General features: G+C 44.2%; 1 protein-coding gene across 1 annotated transcript; it reads right to left on the reverse strand.

The window, feature by feature from the left end:
* Positions 1-80: 80 nt before the first annotated feature.
* On the reverse strand, positions 81-18,605 carry LOC139534135 (serine-threonine kinase receptor-associated protein-like). The gene is made up of 9 exons (XM_071332952.1): positions 18,061-18,605; positions 17,641-17,776; positions 15,591-15,672; positions 15,316-15,388; positions 15,131-15,230; positions 14,653-14,790; positions 14,217-14,353; positions 10,018-10,167; positions 81-807 (listed from the first exon to the last, which is right to left on the reverse strand). Exons 1-9 carry the CDS (start codon positions 18,170-18,172, stop codon positions 740-742), a joined length of 996 nt encoding a protein of 331 aa, XP_071189053.1. The 5' UTR covers positions 18,173-18,605; the 3' UTR covers positions 81-739.
* Between the last annotated feature and the right edge of the window lie 4,207 nt (positions 18,606-22,812).

Genomic DNA, 22,812 nt, shown 5'->3' on the forward strand with positions numbered 1-22,812 from the left:
TGAATGTATGTATGATCCAATTTGTAAGTCGCTCTGGATAAGAGCGTCTGCTAAATGACTTAAATGTAAATGTAAATGTAATGATGTATCTCTTTATTTAATTACATAACTGCAAAGTTGCAACCAAGGACAAAAATACAAAGCAAACAACTTAAGTAATTTTACTCTCTGGCCTGTTAGAACGGTACACCTATGGACAAAACACCACTTTTACGGAATAAGATAATTTCATTGAGAAAATTAACATAATTTCTCAAAGATAGCATCAGTTTCCCTCCCCGTGTAACTATGTGTGTCCCTTATTGTAAAATGGAAAAAAAATCCCAGAGAACCAAATTGCCCCTGAAGTCAATACATTTAAAACAAAAATTGCTCATGGGGTCACAGTGTTGAACAGACAAACAGATCAGGGGGGACAGACTGAGCTGATCAGAGAGAAAGCAGGCAGCGATGAGCCTGATGCTCACAGGTCTACTACTTTCCTCTGGAGCCCAATCTCTGTGTGTGTGTGTGTGTGTGTGTTCTTCTAATTACCACTAGAACCCATTTTGTGTGTGTACATGTGTGTGTTGGGTCTGCCTGAACATGTGTGTAAATCGGGAGCTCAACTCCAGATCAGATCCTGGTGAAGAGGAGGGGCTCGGGTCCTTGCTGGGGCTTGGTGTTCTGAAGAGACTGGAACACCCTGCTCTTCTCCTCACCTCCTTCTGCTCTCCTTTATTTCATCTCCTCCCCCGTCTCAGGCCTTGATCTCAGGAGCAGCAGGAGTGCAGTATATTGTGTCAGAGTTCTCGGACACCAGCTCCTCTGTTGAGGAAAATAACACTCAATGACATTTGCATGGTTGATTCCATTTCGGTTTTAAGCGTCTTAACGAAGTCAGTACCCCTTCCGATAAGATATGGTGCATTCGGAAAGTATTCAGACCCATTGACCTTTTCCACATTTTGTTACGTGCAGGGGTGGGCAATTCCAGTCCTCGAGGGCCTGATTGGTGTCACAATTTTGCCCCAGCTAACACACCTGACTCCAATAATCACCTAATCATGATCTTCAGTTTAGAATGCAATTTTATTATTCAGCTGTGTTTGCTAGGGATGGAGAAAAAGTGTGACACCAATCAGGCCTTTGAGGACTGGAGTTTCCCACCCCTGCTTACAGCCTTATTCTAAAATTGATTAAATAATCCCCCCCCTCAATCTACACACAATACCCCATAATGACAAATCAAAAACAGGTCTTTAGAAGAAAAAATATATATATATATATATATATATATATATATATATTCGTTTTTTCAGTTTACCCCTTTTTCTCCCCAATTTAGTGGTATCCAATTGGTATTTACAGTCTTGTGTCATCGCTGCAACTCCCGTACGGACTCGGGAAAGGCGAAGGTCGAGAGCCATGCGTCCTCCGAAACACAACCCAACCAAGCCGCACTGCTTCTTGACACAATGCCCACTTAACCCGGAAGCCAGCCACACATACAGTGGGGAGAACAAGTATTTGACACACTGCCGATTTTGCAGGTTTTCCTACTTACAAAGCATGTAGAGGTCTGTAATTTTTTTTATCATAGGTACACTTCAACTGTGAGAGACGGAATCTAAAACAAAAATCCAGAAAATCACATTGTATGATTTTTAAGTAATTAATTTGCATTTTATTGCATGACATAAGTATTTGATCACCTACCAACCAGTAAGAATTCCGTCTCTCACAGATCTGTTAGTTTTTCTTTAAGAAGCCCCCCTGTTCTCCACTCATTACCTGTATTAACTGCACCTGTTTGAACTCGTTACCTGTATAAAAGACACCTGTCCACACAATCAAACAGACTCCAACCTCTCCACAATGGCCAAGACCAGAGAGCTGTGTAAGGACATCAGGGATAAAATTGTAGACCTGCACAAGGCTGGGATGGGCTACAGGACAATAGGCAAGCAGCTTGGTGAGAAGGCAACAACTGTTGGCGCAATTATTAGAAAATGGAAGAAGTTCAAGATGACGGTCAATCACCCTCGGTCTGGGGCTCCATGCAAGATCTCACCTCGTGGGGCATCAATGATCATGAGGAAGGTGAGGGATCAGCCCAGAACTACACGGCAGGACCTGGTCAATGACCTGAAGAGAGCTGGGACCACAGTCTCAAAGAAAACCATTAGTAACACACTACGCCATCATGGATTAAAATCCTGCAGCGCACGCAAGGTCCCCCTGCTCAAGCCAGCGCATGTCCAGGCCCGTCTGAAGTTTGCCAAAGACCATCTGGATGATCCAGAGGAGGAATGGGAGAAGGTCATGTGGTCTGATGAGACAAAAATAGAGCTTTTTGGTCTAAACTCCACTCGCCGTGTTTGGAGGAAGAAGAAGGATGAGTACAACCCCAAGAACACCATCCCAACCGTGAAGCATGGAGGTGGAAACATCATTCTTTGGGGATGCTTTTCTGCAAAGGGGACAGGACGACTGCACCGTATTGAGGGGAGGATGGATGGGGCCATGTATCGCGAGATCTTGGCCAACAACCTCCTTCCCTCAGTAAGAGCATTGAAGATGGGTCGTGGCTGGGTCTTCCAGCATGACAACGACCCGAAACACACAGCCAGGGCAACTAAGGAGTGGCTCCGTAAGAAGCATCTCAAGGTCCTGGAGTGGTCTAGCCAGTCTCCAGACCTGAATCCAATAGAAAATCTTTGGAGGGAGCTGAAATTCCGTATTGCCCAGCGACAGCCCCGAAACCTGAAGGATCTGGAGAAGGTCTGTATGGAGGAGTGGGCCAAAATCCCTGCTGCAGTGTGTGCAAACCTGGTCAAGAACTACAGGAAACGTATGATCTCTAATTGCAAACAAAGGTTTCTGTACCAAATATTAAGTTCTGCTTTTCTGATGTATCAAATACTTATGTCATGCAATAAAATGCAAATTAATTACTTAAAAATCATACCATGTGATTTTCTAGATTTTTGTTTTAGATTCCGTCTCTCACAGTTGAAGTGTACCTATGATAAAAATTACAGACCTCTACATGCTTTGTAAGTAGGAAAACCTGCAAAATCGGCAGTGTATCCAATACTTGTTCTCCCCACTGTATGTGTCAGAGGACCTGGCGACCGTGTCAGCATGCACTGTGCCCGACCCGCCACAGGTGTAGCTAGTGCGCGATAGGACAAGGACATGCCTGCCGGCCAAACCCTCCCCTAACCCGGACGATGGTGGGCCAATTGTGCGCCGCCACATTGGTTTCCCGGTTGCGACAGAGCCTGGACTCGAGCCCAGAACCTCTTTTTTTTTATTTTATTTTATTTCACCTTTATTTAACCAGGTAGGCTAGTTGAGAACAAGTTCTCATTTGCAACTGCGACCTGGCCAAGATAAAGCATAGCAGTGTGAACAGACAACACAGAGTTACACATGGAGTAAACAATAAACAAGTCAATAACATGGTAGAAAAAAAAGAGAATCTATATACAATGTGTGCAAAAGGCATGAGGTAGGCAATAAATCGAATAATTACAATTTAGCAGATTAACACTGGAGTGATAAATCATCAGATGATCATGTGCAAGAAGAGATACTGGTGTGCAAAAGAGCAGAAAAGTAAATAAATAAAAGCAGTATGGGGGGGTGAGGTAGGTAAATTGGGTGGGTAGTTTACAGATGGACTATGTACAGCTGCAGCGATCGGTTAGCTGCTCGGATAGCAGATTTTTAAAGTTGTTGAGGGAGATAAAAGTCTCCAACTTCAGAGATTTTTGCAATTCGTTCCAGTCGCAGGCAGCAGAGAACTGGAAGGAAAGGCGTCCAAATGAGGTTTTGGCTTTAGGGATGATCAGTGAGATACACCTGCTGGAGCGCGTGTTGCGGGTGGGTGTAGCCATCGTGACCAGTGAACTGAGATAAGGCGGCACTTTACCTAGCATAGCCTTGTAGATGACCTGGAGCCAGTGGGTCTGACGACGAACATGTAGCGAGGGCCAGCCGACTAGGGCATACAGGTCGCAGTGGTGGGTCGTATAAGGTGCTTTAGTAACAAAACGAATGGCACTGTGATAAACTGCATCCAGTTTGCTGAGTAGAGTATTGGAAGCTATTTTGTAGATGACATCGCCGAAGTCGAGGATCGGTAGGATAGTCAGTTTTACTAGGGTAAGTTTGGCGGCGTGAGTGAAGGAGGCTTTGTTGCGGAATAGAAAGCCGATTCTTGATTTGATTTTGGATTGGAGATGTTTGATATGAGTCTGGAAGGAGAGTTTGGAGTCTAGCCAGACACCTAGGTACTTATAGATGTCCACATATTCTAGGTCGGAACCGTCCAGGGTGGTGATGCTAGTCGGGCGTGCGGGTGCAGGCAGCGAACGGTTGAAAAGCATGCATTTGGTTTTACTAGCGTTTAAGAGCAGTTGGAGGCCACGGAAGGAGTGTTGTATGGCATTGAAGCTCGTTTGTAGGTTAGATAGCACAGTGTCCAAGGAAGGGCCGGAAGTATATAGAATGGTGTCGTCTGCGTAGAGGTGGATCAGGGAATCGCCCGCAGCAAGAGCAACATCATTGATGTATACAGAGAAAAGAGTCGGCCCGAGAATTGAACCCTGTGGTACCCATTTAACATTTACATTTAAGTCATTTAGCAGACGCTCTTATCCAGAGCGACTTACAAATTGGTGCATTCACCTAATGACATCCAGTGGAACAGCCACTTTACAATAGTGCATCTAAATCTTTTAAGGGGGGGGGGGGGGGGGGCAGAAGGATTGCTTTATCCTAGGTATTCCTTGAAGAGGTGGGGTTTCAGGTGTCTCCGGAAGGTGGTGATTGACTCCGCTGTCCTGGCGTCGTGAGGGAGTTTGTTCCACCATTGGGGTGCCAGAGCAGCGAACAGTTTTGACTGGGCTGAGCGGGAACTGTACTTCCTCAGTGGTAGGGAGGCGAGCAGGCCAGAGGTGGATGAACGCAGAGCCCTTGTTTGGGTGTAGGGCCTGATCAGAGCCTGAAGGTACTGAGGTGCCGTTCCCCTCACAGCTCCGTAGGCAAGCACCATGGTCTTGTAGCGGATGCGAGCTTCAACTGGAAGCCAGTGGAGAGAGCGGAGGAGCGGGGTGACGTGAGAGAACTTGGGAAGGTTGAACACCAGACGGGCTGCGGCGTTCTGGATGAGTTGTAGGGGTTTGATGGCACAGGCAGGGAGCCCAGCCAACAGCGAGTTGCAGTAATCCAGACGGGAGATGACAAGTGCCTGGATTAGGACCTGCGCCGCTTCCTGTGTGTGTGTACCCCCATAGAGACTGCCAGAGGACCGGACAACATGCCCTCCGATTTGACACACTGAACTCTGTCTGCAAAGTAGTTGGTGAACCAGGCAAGGCAGTCATTAGAAAAACCGAGGCTACTGAGTCTGCCGATAAGAATATGGTGATTGACAGAGTCGAAAGCCTTGGCCAGGTCGATGAAGACGGCTGCACAGTAATGTCTTTTATCGATGGCGGTTATGATATCGTTTAGTACCTTGAGCGTGGCTGAGGTGCACCCATGACCGGCTCGGAAACCGGATTGCACAGCGGAGAAGGTACGGTGGGATTCGAGATGGTCAGTGATCTGTTTGTTGACTTGGCTTTCGAAGACCTTAGATAGGCAGGGCAGGATGGATATAGGTCTGTAACAGTTTGGGTCCAGGGTGTCTCCCCCTTTGAAGAGGGGGATGACCGCGGCAGCTTTCCAATCCTTGGGGATCTCAGATGATACGAAGGAGAGGTTGAACAGGCTGGTGATAGGGGTGCGACAATGGCGGCGGACAGTTTCAGAAATAGGGGGTCCAGATTGTCAAGCCCAGCTGATTTGTATGGGTCCAGGTTTTCCAGCTCTTTCAGAACATCTGCTATCTGGATTTGGGTAAAGGAGAAGCTGGGGAGGCTTGGGCGAGTAGCAGCGGGGGGGGCGGGGCTGTTGGCCAAGGTTGGAGTCGCCAGGAGGAAGGCATGGCCAGCCATTGAGAAACGCTTGTTGAAGTCTTCGATTATCACGGATTTATCGGTGGTGACCGTGTTACCTAGCCTCAGTGCAGTGGGCAGCTGGGAGGAGGTGCTCTTGTTCTCCATGGACTTTACAGTATCCCAGAACTTTTTGGAGTTAGAGCTACAGGATGCAAATTTCTGCTTGAAAAAGCTGGCCTTTGCTTTCCTGACTGACTGCGTGTATTGGTTCCTGACTTCCCTGAACAGTTGCATATCGCGGGGGCTCTTCGATGCTATTGCAGTTCGCCACAGGATGTTTTTGTGCTGGTCGAGGGCAGTCAGGTCTGGAGTGAACCAAGGGCTATATCTGTTCTTGGTTCTGCATTTTTTGAACGGAGCATGCTTGTCTAATATGGTGAGGAAGTAACATTTAAAGAATGACCAGGCATCCTCAACTGACGGGATGAGGTCAATATCCTTCCAGGGTACCCGGGCCAGGTCGATTAGAAAGGCCTGCTCGCAGAAGTGTTTTAGGGAGCGTTTGACAGTGATGAGGGGTGGTCGTTTGACCGCGGACTCGTGGCGGATACAGGCAATGAGGCAGTGATCGCTGAGATCTTGATTGAAGACAGCAGAGGTGTATTTGGAGGGCAGGTTGGTCAGGATAATGTCTATTAGGGTGCCCATGTTTACGGATTTAGGGTTGTACCTGGTGGGTTCCTTGATGATTTGTGTGAGATTGAGGGCATCAAGCTTGGATTGTAGGACTGCCGGGGTGTTAAGCATATCCCAGTTTAGGTCACCTAACAGAACAAACTCTGAAGCTAGATGGGGAGCGATCAATTCACAGATGGTGTCCAGGGCACAGCTGGGAGCTGAGGGGGGTCGGTAGCAGGCGGCAACAGTGAGAGACTTATTTCTGGAGAGATTAATTTTTAAAATTAGAAGTTCGAACTGTTTGGGCATAGACCTGGAAAGTATGACAGAACTTTGCAGGCTATCTCTGCAGTAGATTGCAACTCCTCCCCCTTTGGCAGTTCTATCTTGACGGAAAGTGTTATAGTTGGGTATGGAAATCTCAGAATTTTTGGTGGCCTTCCTAAGCCAGGATTCGGACACGGCAAGGACATCAGGGTTGGCAGAGTGTGTATTCAAGGAATACCTAGGATAGGATAAAGTAATCCTTCTGACCCCCCCCCCCCCTTAAAAGATTTAGATGCACTATTGTAAAGTGGTTGTTCCACTGGATGTCATAAGGTGAATGCACCAATTTGTAAGTCGCTCTGGATAAGAGCGTCTGCTAAATGACTTAAATGTAAATGACTTAAATGTCTAAAGCGGTGAGTAAGGCAAACTTAGGGCGGAGGCTTCTGATGTTGACATGCATGAGGCCAAGGCTTTTTCGATCACAGAAGTCAACAAATGAGGGTGACTGGGGACATGCAGGGCCTGGGTTTACCTCCACATCACCCGAGGAACAGAGGAGTAGTAGGATGAGGGTGCGGCTAAAGGCTAAACTGGTCGCCTAGAGCGTTGGGGACAAAGAATAAAAGGAGCAGATTTATGGGCGTGGTAGAATAGATTCTGGGCATAATGTGCAGACAGGGGTATGGTGGGGCGCGGGTATAGCGGAGGCAAGCCCAGGCACTGGGTGATGATAAGAGAGGTTGTATCTCTGGACATGCTGGTCTCAATGGGTAAGGTCACCGCATGTGTGGGGGGTGGGACAAAGGAGGTATCAGAGGTACGGAGAGTGGAACTACAGGGTCCATTGCAAACCAAAACAATGATAATGATAACTAGCCTGAACAACAGTATGCAAGGCATATTGATATTTGAGAGAGACATACAATAAGGCATAAAGTGATTGCAGGTCTTGATTGGGAGAGCTAGCTAAAACAACAGGTAAGATAACAGCAGCAATAACAGGGTGCTAGTCTAACACAGCAACAACAGGTAAAAATGGCGACGACTAGGCAGAGAGGGTCGGATTAACTACACACAGATCCTGAGTTAAAGCACAGAGCCGACAGATAAAACACAAATAAACAGAATGGAGTACCGTGAATTAATGGACAGTCAAGCATGCATCAGCTATGTAGCCAAGTGATCATAGTGTCCAGGGGGCAGCCGTAGATGGAGCAGGGAGGCCTCCACTAAGCTAGCACGCGGCGTTTAAAGTTAGTAGCCCGGGGGGTGGTCTGCTCAGACGGAGGGGGTCTGCTCAGACGTGGTCGTGTCGACAGAGAATCCAAGCCGGATGGCGAAAGAGAGGTTGTGAATTGTAGAATTGTGTTTGCTAACTGGTGCTAGCTTCGTGGCAGTGGCGCTAGCTGCGCTAGCTGCAAGCTAGCTGTGAGGATCAGAAGTAGTGGCTCAGGGATTACGGCAGGAATCCGGCGTTGTTGTCGAGAGACAGTCCGATGCTGGTAAATTGGTGAGTAATATCCAGGCTAATAACAGGGCTGGTGTCTGTGCAGAAGGTAAAAGCTACTAGCAGCGGCAAAAAAATGGCTAAATTAGCTTGTAGCTGATTTAGACCAGTTGTGATGGATTGGCAGGGCTCTGTGTCGGCAAAAAAAAAGGTCCAGTCCAATTGGCAAAAGAGGTATTGTAGCCCAAGAATTCGCTGGTAGACCTCTTCGGCTAGCCGGCAGATGGGCCTAGCTCGAGGCTAGCTCAAGGCTAACTGGTGCTTGCTTCGGGACAGAGGTGTTAGCCAGTAGTAGCCACTCGGTTGCAGCTAGCTAGCTGTGATGATACGGTGTAATTGTCCAGAGCTTGCGTCAGGAATCCGGTGATGTGGTAGAGAAAAAGCAGTCCTATATGCTCTGGATTGATATCGCGCTTGCAGACTGGCAGGTATTGGCCCGGTATTGAAGCTGGCTGTGTCCGAGTTGAGGGTGAAGACCGCAGCAGTGGCTAACTGACTACTAGCTAGTTATCTGGCTAGCTTCTGATTGGGGTTACGGTTCTAAAGTATAAAAAAATAGCAGGTCCGTACCACATTGGGTGAGGCGGAATGTAGGAATGTATATTCAGTTCCTAGATGGAAAGTGAAATTAAAATATATACGAAATGTATACGAAAAATACGAAGACTATTTACACGGGACAAGACAAGACAAAGACACGTCCGACTGCTACGCCATCTTGGATTCCATGGGAGTAGGAGTAGCTAGTGCCTTAGACAGGTGCCTTAGACCACTGCACCACTCGGGAGGCAGAAATACCTTATTTACATAAGTATTCAGACCCTTTGCTATGAGACTCGAAATTGAGCTGTATCCTGTTTCCATTGATCATCCTTGAGCTGTTTCTAAAACTTGGAGACCACCTGTGGTAAATTCAAGTGATTGGAAATTATTTAGAAAGGCACACACACCTGTCTATATAAGATCCCACAGTTGACAGTGCATTTCAGAGCAAAAACAAGCAATGAGGTCGAAGGATTGTCTGTAGAGCTCCAAGACAGGATTCTGTCGAGGCACAGATCTGGGGAAGGGTAACAAAACATTTCTGCAGCATTGAAGGTTCCCAAGAACAAAGTGGCCTCCATTATTCTTAAACGGAAGAAGTTTGGAACCACCAAGACTCTTCCTAGAGCTGGCTGCCCAGCCATATCGAGCAATCGGGGGAGAAGGGCCTTGGTCAGGGATGTTACCAAGAACCCGATGGTCACTCTGACAGAGCTCCAGAGATCCTCTGTGGAGATGAGAGAACCTTCCAGAAGGACAACCATCTCTGCAGCACTCCACCAATCAGCCCTTTATGGTAGTGGCCAGACGGAAGCCACTCCTCAGTAAAAGGCACATGACAGCCCACTTGGAGTTTTCTAAAAGGCACCTAAAGGACTCTCAGAACCTGAGAAACAAGATTCTCTGGACTGATGAAACCAAGATTGAACTCTTTGGCCTGAACGCAAAGCGTCACATCTGGAGGAAACCAGGCACCGGTCATCACCTTGCCAATACCATGCCATATTGCTTATACCTACCCAGTCATTTCAGATAAAGCTCCTAGGAACCCCTATTAATTATTTGGCATTAAGCATGAAAACTCACCAGGAAGGACACACTTCCACAGGCCATAGGTTTTGCCGACCGCAGTCTGCCACAGCCGGAGCGTACCATCCTCAGAGCCACTGGCATACAGCTCCCCGTCTGGACTGAACCGCACGCAGTGGACTGGCCCAAAGTGGCCCTTGTATGACTCTACAGGAGGAGCGGAAAGAGAGCCACAGCAGTGTTAAACATGACCCTAACCCTAAACATGTCCACACACAGGTTATAAAGCCATACATGTGAGGGAGCCACTCATGTCCAACAGTATACGGTCGATGTCAGTGAATTGGTTAGGATTGAGTGAGCATTTTCTTATATACAGTGCATTCGGAAAGTATTCAGACCCCTTGACTTTTCCCACATTTTGTTACGTTACAACCTTATTCTAAAATGGATGACGTATTTTTTTCTCAATCAATCTACATGCAATACCCCATACTAACAAAGCAAAAACAGTTTTTTAGAACATTTAGCAAATTTATTTTAAAAAACATACTTTTTTTAACTTAAGTATTAAGACCCTTTGCTATGAGACTCAAAATTGAGCTCAGGTACATCCTGTTTCCATTGATCATCCATGAGATGTTTATACAACTTGATTGGAGTTCACCTGTGGTAAATTCAATTGATTGGACATGATTTGGAAAGATACACACCTGTTTATATAAGATCCCACAGTTGACAGTGCATGTCAGAGCAAAAACCAAGCCATGATGTTGAAGGAATTATCCATAGAGTCTGTAGCATTGAAAGTCCCAAAGAATACAGTGGCCTCCCTCATTCTTAAATGGAAGAAGTTTGGAACCACCAAGACTCTTCATAGAGCTGGCCTTGGTCAGGGATATGACCAAAAACCCGATGGTCACTCTGACAGAGCTCCAGAGGTCCTCTGTGGAGATGGCAGAACCTTCCAGATTGACAACCATCTCTGCAGCATTCCACCAATCAGCCCTTTATGGTAGATTGGCCAGACGGAAGCCACTCCTCAATAAAAAGGCACATGACAGCCCACTTGGGGTTTGCAAAAAAGCACCTAAAGGACTAGCAGACCATGAGAAACAAGATTCTCTGGTCTGATGAAGCCAAGATTGAACTCTTTGGCCTGAATGCCAAGAATCACATCTGGAGAAAACTTGGCACCATCCCTACGGTGAAGCATGGTGGTGGCAGCATCATGCTGTGGGGATGTTTCTCAGCTGCAGGGACTGGGAGACTAGTCAGGATCGAGGGAAAGTTGAACGGAGCAAAGTACAGAGAGATCCTTTAACAAAAAACCTGCTCCAGAGCACTTAGGATCTCAGACTGAGCCAAAGGTTCACCATACAACAGGACAACAACCCTAAGCACACAGCCAATACAATGCAGGCGTGGCTTTGGGACAAGTCTCAATGTCCTTGAGTGGCCCAGCCAGAGCCCGGACTTGAACCCGATCGAACATCTCTGGAGACATGAAAATAGCTGTGCAGCGACGCTCCCCATCCAACCTGACAGAGCTCCTCAGAGGATCTGCAGAGAAGAATGGGAAAAACTCCCCAAATACAGGTGTGCTAGGCATGTAGCGCAGTGGTTCTTAACCTAGTTGGAGGTACTGAACCCCACCAGTTTCATATGCGCATTCACCGAACCCTTCTTAATTGGAAAAATTAAATATGATTTTTTCAAATTCAAAACATAGGTATATATTTTACTGGTGCACAAAATAAACCGTGCATCAACATCAACACCGTGTGTTCAAAGAACAAAATCATCAAAACATGATTTTCACACAAAAACAAAAACATAATAATGAATATTTACTGCAAATCAATGTGACTTCTGCTGTTGCCTTTCAGAGACCAGTTCAGAAATGCGTGGCTTCACCTTGGCAAGTGCCACTCTCATGTCATTTTCGCAACAAAGTCTGTTCCTTTTCTTCGTTTTTATGTCCAGCATCCTCAAAGGATTGCTCGCAAAGATATGTTGTAACAAACGGTATGAAAATCTCCAGAGCTTTCATAGCAATAACAGGGAACGTTACCATTTGTTGACACCAAAACGTTGAAAGCGTTGTTGTTCTGAAGAGTTGCTGTTGAACCTGGCTCTACTGAATTTCAATGATTTCATCGAGGTATTCATCATTGACATCTGTTGTCTCAACACTAAACGTGAACGGCTGTCTCACCCATGCTGGATATGACTCTCTTGTAGGGAAGTATCCGTCGAGAGACTTAGCAAGCTCATCTAAGTGCGTGGCAATTGCTTGCTTCAGTTCCGTGGGTACAGAAATGTCTCCGATTCCAGATACATCTTCGATCTTACTTACACAGTCGTCCAGCAGGGGAAAGTTTGAAGTTATCGTTCTCTGTTCGTCGTTTCCATAACGGTAGCTTTTTTTGAAAAGCCTTCAGGTTTTCCTCCGCTTCGATGATGTTGACTCCACCGCCCTGCATCTTTTGATTGAGATGATTGAGAGCTGCGAAGATATCAGCCATGTACGCTAAAATGAGAATGAACTCAGAATTTTTGAAGCAATCTGCATGACAATGTTGGTGCTCTTGCAAAAACAGGGCTAATTCCACACACACGGCAAAAATACGATTCAGCACCTGTCCCCGGGATAACCACCGAACGTTAGACTGGTACAGAAGTTCCTCGAATTCAGAGCCCATTTCTTTACACAGCTCACTGAAGATGCGGTGCCTCAGAGCACTAGTTCGCACATAGTTCATGCATTCCACTACAATTTTTAATACTTCTGCCAGTTTTGGAGGCAAGGTTTGTGTTGCCAACGCATGCCTGTGCAGAATACAATGCGTAACAATGATGTGTGGTGCATCGGCTTTCACTAGCGCACCAAAACCAGACTTTCTTCCCAGCATGACTGGAGCTCCGTCCGAACAAACTGCAGAAACCATATCCCAGGAAAGATTGTTGTCTTTGAAGAAGTCATCCACAAGTTTCTTCACATCGGCTGCCTTAGTTGTTGTTATAAGAGGCTTACAAAATACAAAATCTTCCTTTATCACGTCGTCTTTCACATAGCGCACGAATACAGCAAGCTGGCTTAGATTGGAAACGTCTGTGGTCTCGTCGAGTTGAAGGCTGAATTTTGCCGGGCTTGAAATCAGATCTGCAACTACTTGAGCCAAGATGTCTTTGCTCATGTCCTCTATTCTGTCGCTGATGGTGTCATTTGAAAGAGGAATTTGGGATAACTTAACTTCAGCCTCTTTTCCCAGCATGATATTCGCCATCTTCAACACAGCTGGTTTTATGAGTGTTTCACCAATGGTGTGTGGTTTGCCCTGCTTTGCGATCAGGTAAGCAACTTCGTACGATGTTGTGAGGATCGGTTTGTTGATGGGTACAAAGCCGAGAACAGGCAGAGTAGCCTTTTCATCAAATCTGTCTCTCTTCACCTTGAATTCAGCGAGCGTTGTGTTCTTGTATTTTCCATCTCCATGCAGCTTAAGGAAGTGTTCTCTTAGTTTTGCCGGTGCTAGACTAGAATTGCTCAACTTGGCATTGCAAATCATGCAGTTAGGACGCTGACTCCCATCCACGTTCCGTTATACATGTGAATCCATATTGTACATATTCGTCCGACCACTTTCTTTTTTTGCTCGACATAGTAAGTATGAAGGGATTAAAATATTAAGAAAGAAATCACAAGACGTACCATCACGACAGTCACAAGTCGACTACTGAGCGCACCAAATTCCCTGCAGCACAGATAGGCCAAGCGATGTAGCGTGATCACCTGCAGCCAATGATGGCCAAGCGGGGCGTGTCATCACGAATCATATGAGTCGGATGTGTGTCTTGACCTCCACCGAACCCCTGAGACTGACTGGTTCGATTGAACCCAGGTTAAGAACCACTGATGTGGCGTCATACCCAAGAAGACTCTAGGCTGTAATCACTGCCAAAGGTGCATCAACAAAGTACTGAGTAAAGAGTATACTTATGTAAATGTATTATTTCCGTATTTCCTTTTATACATTTGTAAAAAAAAAAAAAAAAAATGTAAAACCTGTTTTTGCTTTGTCATTATGGGGTATGGTGTGCAGATTGATGGGGGGGGGGAATCATCGATTTTAGAATAAGGCTGTAACATTACAAAATATGGGGAAAGTCAAGGGGTCTGAATACTTGCCAAATGCACTGTAAATTGGTGGGATTTTATTATAATTTTTTTTGTAGTTTAAGCTGCTGCTTACCCAACTCCTCCTTGGTGCCGTAGTCAAATTTGTAGAGCTTGAAGTCATCTCCCCCGGCAACAAAGAACTCCTTATCTGGATGCAGCGAGGCAGAGTGAATGGAGGCAGGGGCATCCACAGTCTTGATCATGTCAAGGCTAGGTAGTGAGAAACACAAGTCAGTAAGGAAACACACAAAGCTTTAGCACTAGCAATTACAATCAAATATAAGATAAATCAAACTATAATGGATGTCATATACTGTATGCTATGACTGCCCCTGAGGAGTAGGTAGAAGTAGTCCCTAACCTATGATACAGGGTCAGATATTTTATCAGTCCCCTAATGGTTTAGGCTAGGTTTGGGGGTGGGAAAATCTTATCCTAGATGTGTGGTTAGTGACAACGTCTACCTCGAGCTATGCCTGAGGGCAATGCCTGGGTTTTGTGTATTGTACCTGAGGGCATTGTAGAACGCGATGGTCTTTCCATAGGTGATGACCAAAACCTCTCCGTCAGGTATGTACTCCATGCTGCTGACTGACATGTCGAAGGAGAGCTGCTTCACAACCTCAGTGGAATTCCTGTCCCACAGTCTACACAAGGGAATATAGAGCATATATAGAAATACATATTTTAGATCAATAGATACAGTACTTTATTGATTGAAAAGTCATCAAGAAATGACAGAAAAAATCTGAGAGTGATGGCCAGACTTATGACCATAGTATGTTTATGACTTTTCAATGTTGATAATCACACACTGCTCTCCTGTGTTCATAGTGTGCAGAGACTTTTTGCCGCAAGGGAAAATGACTGCAAAAGCTTCCAAATGTTCCCGATAGTATATAAGGTGTGTGGTCATCCTATCAGCCTTTTGCCATCATGATAATATCCATGACAAATGTCGAACCAGGTAGATCAAAGAGCACTGACCGTACGGTTTTGTCATCAGCGGCAGAGAGGATCTGTGTGTCGTTCTTACACCACAGGGCTTTCTTTATGGCAGACGTGTGCCCTGTAATCTCTTGCGGTTCTGAGGAAAACAAAACACAATACATATCTCGACACAACCAAACGTTGACACAAACAATTAAACGAGGGCGTGCATTGGTACAAACCTGCTTCCGGTTTGTTGAGGTCGTAGATGCGTATTATCTTATCATTCCCTCCTGTTAACAGACAACTGCTATCCTGTCAGAGAGAAATGGAGGGGGAAGAGGTTGACTGAAATATCCAATATATGAAAGTCCTATAAGAAAGTCCCCAGAACAAAAAAGATATGCGAGACATGTAAACAGGTTTACACTGTCATGACAGAGAGAATTTAAGTCCTCAATCTCATACATTTGATACGTACAGTAAAACCCATATCAATTCCAAGTAACTGTAGTACCTGAGTAAAATTGACTGACTTGACAATGTGCTTGTGTGCCAGCGTGAGGACCTCATCTCCAGTCACGGCATCCCACACCTTCCTGAAGAGCAAAGAGATAGTCATCATCAGTATAAAAAGGGAAAGGGGGATACCTCGTCAGTTGTACAACTGAATGCATTCAACTGAAATGTGTCTTCCGTATTTAACCCAACCCTTCTGAATCAAGAGAGGTGCGGGGGGCTGCCTTAACATCCATGTCATTGGTGACCAGGGAACAGTTAGTTAACTGCCTTGCTCAGGGGCAAAGCAACAGATTGTCTTTACCTTGTCAGCTCAGGGATTCAATCCAGCAACCTTTCAGTTACTGACCCAACGCTCCTACCCACCAGGCTACATCAGCCAAGAAAAATAATACTGTAGCCTAATTACCACTTGCCAGACATTCTTTTGGTGTCACCAACTCTGTTGTTAAAATGACAAAGGAGTTATCTAAAACATACAAACTAGCACCCAGGCTAGGAGAGTAATAAGCTAATGTCAGAAATCTTGGCGATCTCTCATTGAACAATATGAATAATTGAAGACTTTCCACTCATTCTGTTCTGAAGTACAGTAAAGGGTTATAGCCTGGTTCTATACTGTATGTGCCATAGCCAACTCTTAGAGCCTGCCAGCTACCTATGGTTCGTTCACCATTCCTATGGGGGAAATTAATGGGGAAAATAATGGTGTTTTGGGATACATGCCGAAAATAAGGTCTGAGTTTAACACAGGCTTAGGAGATCTTATATGTTTTGTTCTATGAGATAATATCAGTCAGTTAACATGACCTTTATGAATTATGAAGCCTATGTGCTCAAAATAAGTCAGTTGCCAACAAGTCACTCACTTTCAGAGATATGGAACAACAACATTAGTCGCAAAATTACGCTATACTAGTCTGACAAAAAGCCAGTGAGCTTTGTAAGCTACCAGCTCAAACAAAAACACAAGAATGGTATATTGTTTTGCTCCAGGCTGCAACCACATCTCTTCAGTGGAAAGGTGCTTTCTTTATTGGTTCCCGAACAATGTCGTCCAGAATTGACTTTGGGTCCGTCTGACAAGGTAAGCTAAGCCTGTTTGCTAGACATCAAAGGCATGGGCTCCCGAGTGGCGCAGCGGTCTAAGGCACTACATCTTAGTGCTAGAGGCGTCACTACAGACCCTGGTTTGATTCCAGGCTCTATCACAACCGGCCGTGATTGTGAGTCCCATAGGGCGGCGCACAATTGGCCCAGCGTCTTCCAGGTTTGGCCGGGTTAGGCCGTCATTGTAAATAAGAATTTGTTCTTAACTGACTTGCCTAGTGAAATAAAGGTTAAATAAATAGTTTTTTTATCTTTTACATTACATGGTTAGCTTTTTACTTGTTTTGATTACATAAATAGCTCATAATTATCTCATAGAACAAAACGCATAAGATCTTCTAAGCCCTTGTTTACGACAGACCTTATTTTCGGAGTTAATCCCCCTAAAAACATTAATTTCCCCATAGGCATTGGCCAACGAGCCATAGCGAAGTTAGCCTCCATTATAGCCCTCAAACTCTAGTCAGCATTCTGCCTTCTCCCTACAGTTTTCAGCCATAAGCGGCGCACACGACTGGAGTTATTCTTATACACAGGTGTTCGGAGAATGCTAGATAGCCAATTAGTACAGTTGGTCGCTGCTTGTCTTCCATCGGTTTCCCATAAGCAAGTGCTGTAATATGGCCGTGTGGCAACACTAACCCTATCAAGGTGTATCAATTTAACCTTCTGTATTTTGAAAATTATTTCTCGCTGATATGAAAGGTCCTTATTCTTCCAAAACCGTACCGCAAGCGACGCGTGTTAATGTTCAGATTGAGCATGCTGCTCTTAACAAAACGCCTTCGTCCAATGACTCTTATGTGTAATGGAACTGAGAGTCATGATCAAGGAATAGCCTCCATTAGAGCCTACAAAAAGAAACAATTACCATTGCTCTCTATATTGTTGTCATAGCCTGGCCATGACAATGTTATGTTGTAGGCCTAAATACATACGCAGTGAAATCTGCAGCAGCAGTGGCTGCCTTGGTGGCTTCATTATTTAGAGTGGCCCCCCAGACAGCACCCTTGTGACCCAGGAACGTTCCGATCCAGTCCCCTGTGTCTCCCTGGCGCAACATGGGTTTGCCATCTACAAGAAGGAACAATCATAAGTGGTTAGTACATTCACAAGTGGCTTTAGACAACTACAGTACCTGCAACTGTAGCACATACATAACTGAAAAAGTCTATGACGATAATTTCCTAAATACATTATTAAATTCCCCTCTCTATTCTGACTCCCACCTGAGAAAAAGGGGTAATATAACTTTGTTAACCTCTACTTTACATTCAATATTTTCTAAACAATGATCTATGGTTATCTACTTAAACAAGGACCGTATCTAGAAAATATATCTAGAAAATATATCTTACCTTTGCAGGCACTGATGAGAAAATACCCGTATGGGGTGATGCCACTGAAGGCTAGATCCACCACAGGTCTTGTGTGGCCAGAGCAGGTGAGTGGTGTCTGTCTCATTGCCATGCTCTCCTTTGTTTCAGACTGACGAGCTAGTAAACAATACAAAATGCAAAATAAAATCGCCAAAAGTTTGGAGCTAGTTAGTGAATATAAATGCCAGCTTGTAACTGGCTAGCTAATGTATGGAATGAGATTGCTAAAACTCTGGCTAGTGCTGAATAGCCTGGCTAGTGCTGAATAGCCTAACGTTAGCTTCCAATGGTACCAAAGTTAGCTTGACAAACATTAGCTAGCCAACGATTCTAGATAATTTGAAGATAACGCAACCACCGTTAACTAGATGTTATGAAAAAAAGAGAAGGAATTAAGCGAAGATATTGATGTTTCTGTGAAGGCAAAGGGCTTCTCTCCCAGCTAGGAAATAGCGCGCTAATAGCTACAATATTGCAACTAACTAGCAACGTGCAGTTAGCGACCTTAGGTATTTAAAAAAAACATTGTAAATATAGAAATACTTCCGGTATCATGAAAGCTGAAGTCCTTTCTAAATAAAAGTCCCAGATCTAAATTAATGGTCAAGACTCAAGATAATTGGTGGTACAATGAAATAATCTATCATCAAGACTCTTATTTTAATGTGCTACATTGAATATGATAATATTGTACAATTTACAGAACTTTTGGGGGGACCTGTGGAAATTTAGAGCATCAGGCGTGTGAGGGGTACAATTTGTGCAAAGAAAGCTCTTATGGTGTTGAAAATAACATGTAGGCTTGCCTTACATGGTTTTGTCAAACACAGATTGTACATGAAACAGAGGTAGAAAGAAGGCTCTGGATTAAGGCCACCAGGGTTCTGGTCTAGAAGCACACTTTCCACCTGTGGTGGAAAAAATACCCAATTGAATAAAAGTAAAGATACAGTTGATGTCGGAAGTTTACATACAATTTAGCCAAATACATTTTAACTCTGTTTTTCACAATTCCTGACATTAAATCCTAGTAAAAATTCCCTGTTTTAGGTCAGTTAGGATCACCACTTTATTTTAAGAATGTGAAATGTCAGAATAATAGTAGAGAGAATGATTTATTTCAGCTTTTATTTCTTTCATCACATTCCCAGTGGGTCAGAAGTTTACATACACTCAATTAGTATTTGGTAACATTGCCTTTTAAATTGATTAACTTGGGTCAAACGTTTCGGGTAACCTTCCACAAGCTTCCCACAATAAATTGGGTACATTTTGTCCCATTCCTCCTGACAGAGCTGGTGTTACTGAGTCAGGTTTGTAGGCCTCCTTGCTCGCACACGCTTTTTCAGTCCTGCCCACAAATTTTCTATGGGATTGAGGTCAGGGCTTTGTGATGGCCACTCCAATACCTTGGCTTTGTTGTCCTTAAGCCATTTTGCCACAACTTTGGAAGTATGCTTGGGGTCATTGTCCATTTGGAAGACCCATTTGCGACCAAGCTTTAATTTCCTGACTGATGTCTTGAGATGTTGCTTCAATATATCCACGTAATTTTCCATTCTCATGATGCCATCTATTTTGTGAAGTGCACCAGTCCCTCCTGCAGCAAAGCACCCCACAACATGATGCTGCCACTCCCGTACTTCACGGTTGGGATGGTGTTCTTCGGCTTGCAAACCTCCCCTTTATTCCTCCAAACATAACGGTGGTCATTATGGCCAAACAGTTCTATTTTTGTTTGATCAGACCAGAGGACATTTCTCCACAAAGTACAATCTTTGTCCCCATGTGCAGTTGCAAACCGTAGTCTGTCTTTTTTATGTCGGTTTTGGAGCAGTGGCTTCTTCCTTGCTGAGCGGCCTTTCAGGTTATGTCGATATAGGACTCGTTTTACTGTGGATATAGATACTTTTGTACCTGTTTCCTCCAGCATCTTCACAAGATCCTTTGCTGTTGTTCTGGGATTGATTTGCACTTTTCGTACCAAAGTACGTTCATCTCTAGGAGACAGAACACATCTCCTTCCTGAGCGATATGACGGCTGCGTGGTCCCATGGTGTTTATACGTACTATTGTTTGTTAAGATAAATGTGCTACCTTCAGACATTTGGAAATTGCTCCCACGGATGAACCAGACCTTAACCAGACTCTTTTTTTCCCGAGGTCTTGGCTGATTTATTTTGATTGTCCCATGATGTCAAGCAAAGAGGCACTGAGTTTGACGTTAGACCTTGAAATACATCCACAGGTACACCTCCAATTGACTCAAATTATGTCAATTAGCCTATCAGAAGCTTCTAAAGCCATGAGATCATTTTCTGGAATTGTCCAAGCTGTTTAAAGACACAGTCAACTCAGCGTACGTAAACTTCTGACCCACTGGAATTGTGATACAGTGAATTATAAGTTAAATAATCTGTCTGTAAACAATTGTTGGAAAAATTACTTGTGTCATGCACAAAGGAGATGTCCTCCTAACCGACTTGCCAAAACTATAGTTTGTTAACAAGAAATTTGTGGAGTGGTTGAAAAACAAGTTTTAATGACTCCAAGCTAAGTATATGTAAACTTCCGACTTCAACTGTGCCTTAATAGAAAATGATTCAAGTCACCCAGTAAAATACTACTTGAGTAAAAGTTCAAGTATTTGGTTTTAAATATACTTAAGTATCAAAAGTAAAAGAAAAAATATAAATAATTTATAATTCCTTATATTAAGTAAATTTACAGATAGCCAGGGGCATGCTCCAACACTCAGACATCATTTACAATCTAAGCATGTGTTTAGTGAGTCCGTCAGTTCAGAGGCAGTAGGGATGACCAGGTATGTTCCCTTGATAAGTGTGTGACCAGTTTCTCCTCCTGCTAAGCATTAAAAATGTAACCAGTACTTTTGGGTGTCAGGGAAACTGTATGGAGTAAAAAGTACATACTTTTCTTTAGGAATGTAGTGAAGTAAAAGTAAAAGTAGTCAAAAATATAAATCGTAAAGTACAGATGCCCTAAAAAAGTACTTAAGTAGTACTTTCAAGTATTTCTACTCAAGTACTTTACACCACTGCTTTCCACTGTACCCAGAGGACAAATAAAATCTAATTTCATTTGTCACATGCTTCGTAAACAACAGGTGTAGACTAACAGTGAAATGCTAACTTTTCTAATAATGCAGAGTTAAAGATTTTTATTTTTTTTTAAATATAAATAGTGACACGAGGAATAAATACACAGCGAATAATGAGTACAAATAACATGGGTATAGACAGGGAGTACCAGTACCGAGTCGATGAGCAAGGGTACAAGTTAATTGAGGTAGCTATCTACATATAGGTAGAAGTAAGGTGACTAGGCAACAGGATAGATAAGACAGTAGCCGCAGCATATATGGTGAGTTTGAAAATGTGTGTGTGTGAGTGTGTGTGTGGCGTCAGTAAGCGTGCGTGTGTGTGTTGGGGTGTCAGTGTAAGTGTGTCAGTGTTTGGGTAGTCCAGTGTGTACAAGAGAGTTAGTGCTAAAAGGGTCAGTGCAGGCAGTCCGGGTAGCCATTTGATTAGCTATTTAGCAGTCTTGTTTAGAAGTCTTATGGCTTGGTAGTATAAGCTGTTCATGGTCCTGTTGTTTTCAGACTTGGTGCACTGGTACCGCTTGCCATGTGGTGGTAGAGAGAACATATGGCTTTGGCAATTTATTTGGCCTTCATCTGACATCGCCTGTTATAGAGGTCCAGGATTGCATGGAACTTGGCCCCAGTGATGTACTGGGCTGTATTCATCACCCTCTGTAGAGCTTTGCAGTTGGGTGCCTTGCAGTTGCCGTACTAAGCGGTGATGCAGGCAGTCACGATGCTCTCAATGGTGCAGCTGTAGGACCTTTTGAGGATCTGAGGGCCCATGCCAAATCTTTTCAGCCTCCTGAGGGGGAAGAGGCGCTGTCGTGCCCTCTTCACAACTGGGTGGGTGTGTGTGGACCATATTCATTCCTTAGTGATGTGGACACCGAAGAACATTAAGCTCTCGACCCTCTCCACTGTAGCTCCAAAGAATGTGGATGGGGGCATGCTCGCCCCTCCATTTCCTGTAGTTCCCAATCAGCCTCTTTGTCTTGCTGGCGTTGAGGACACTTTCAGGATTGCAGTTTAACTATAGTCCGGCCCAGGAAGACAATTCCCAGAGACATGGAGAAGTCAAATTTGAAAATTCCTAATAAGACACTTTAATCATCACCTTTGTGCACAAAACACCCATTGAATTATTCAAATAATTGTTGCAGATGCCAATTTATTTTTTCATCCCTCACAGCCAAAGCTATTAAGGGGATAATTCACACAAATTACTAAATATCATATTGGGTTTCCTTCCCTGTAACCAGTTTATGGACAAAGTATGACATGCTTTCCCATTCAAGTCATGAAACCGATATTATAATTGTTTGTGCATCATGTTCAAATCATCTATAAGTGACTGTTGAGCTTCACAATACATTTGATATAGTTTTGGATGATTTGGACATGATGCGTAAAAAAATGCTAATATTGGTCCCATGTCTTGGACGGGATTTGTGCCACAAATGCTAAAACGTTACCATGTGGAAATGGTGCCAGGGAAACTAACATACCGAGAACATACAAAAAAAGTTTACGTTTAGACTTTTTCTCCTTAAAAGGTTTGAGGCCCCCTCATGTCAAGCTTTGTTGTTAAAGGGATACTTCAGGATTGCGCTAGCGCTAGTTAACAA

Source organism: Salvelinus alpinus, chromosome 11 (assembly GCF_045679555.1).
Source record: "Salvelinus alpinus chromosome 11, SLU_Salpinus.1, whole genome shotgun sequence".
Lineage (NCBI taxonomy): Eukaryota > Metazoa > Chordata > Actinopteri > Salmoniformes > Salmonidae > Salvelinus > Salvelinus alpinus.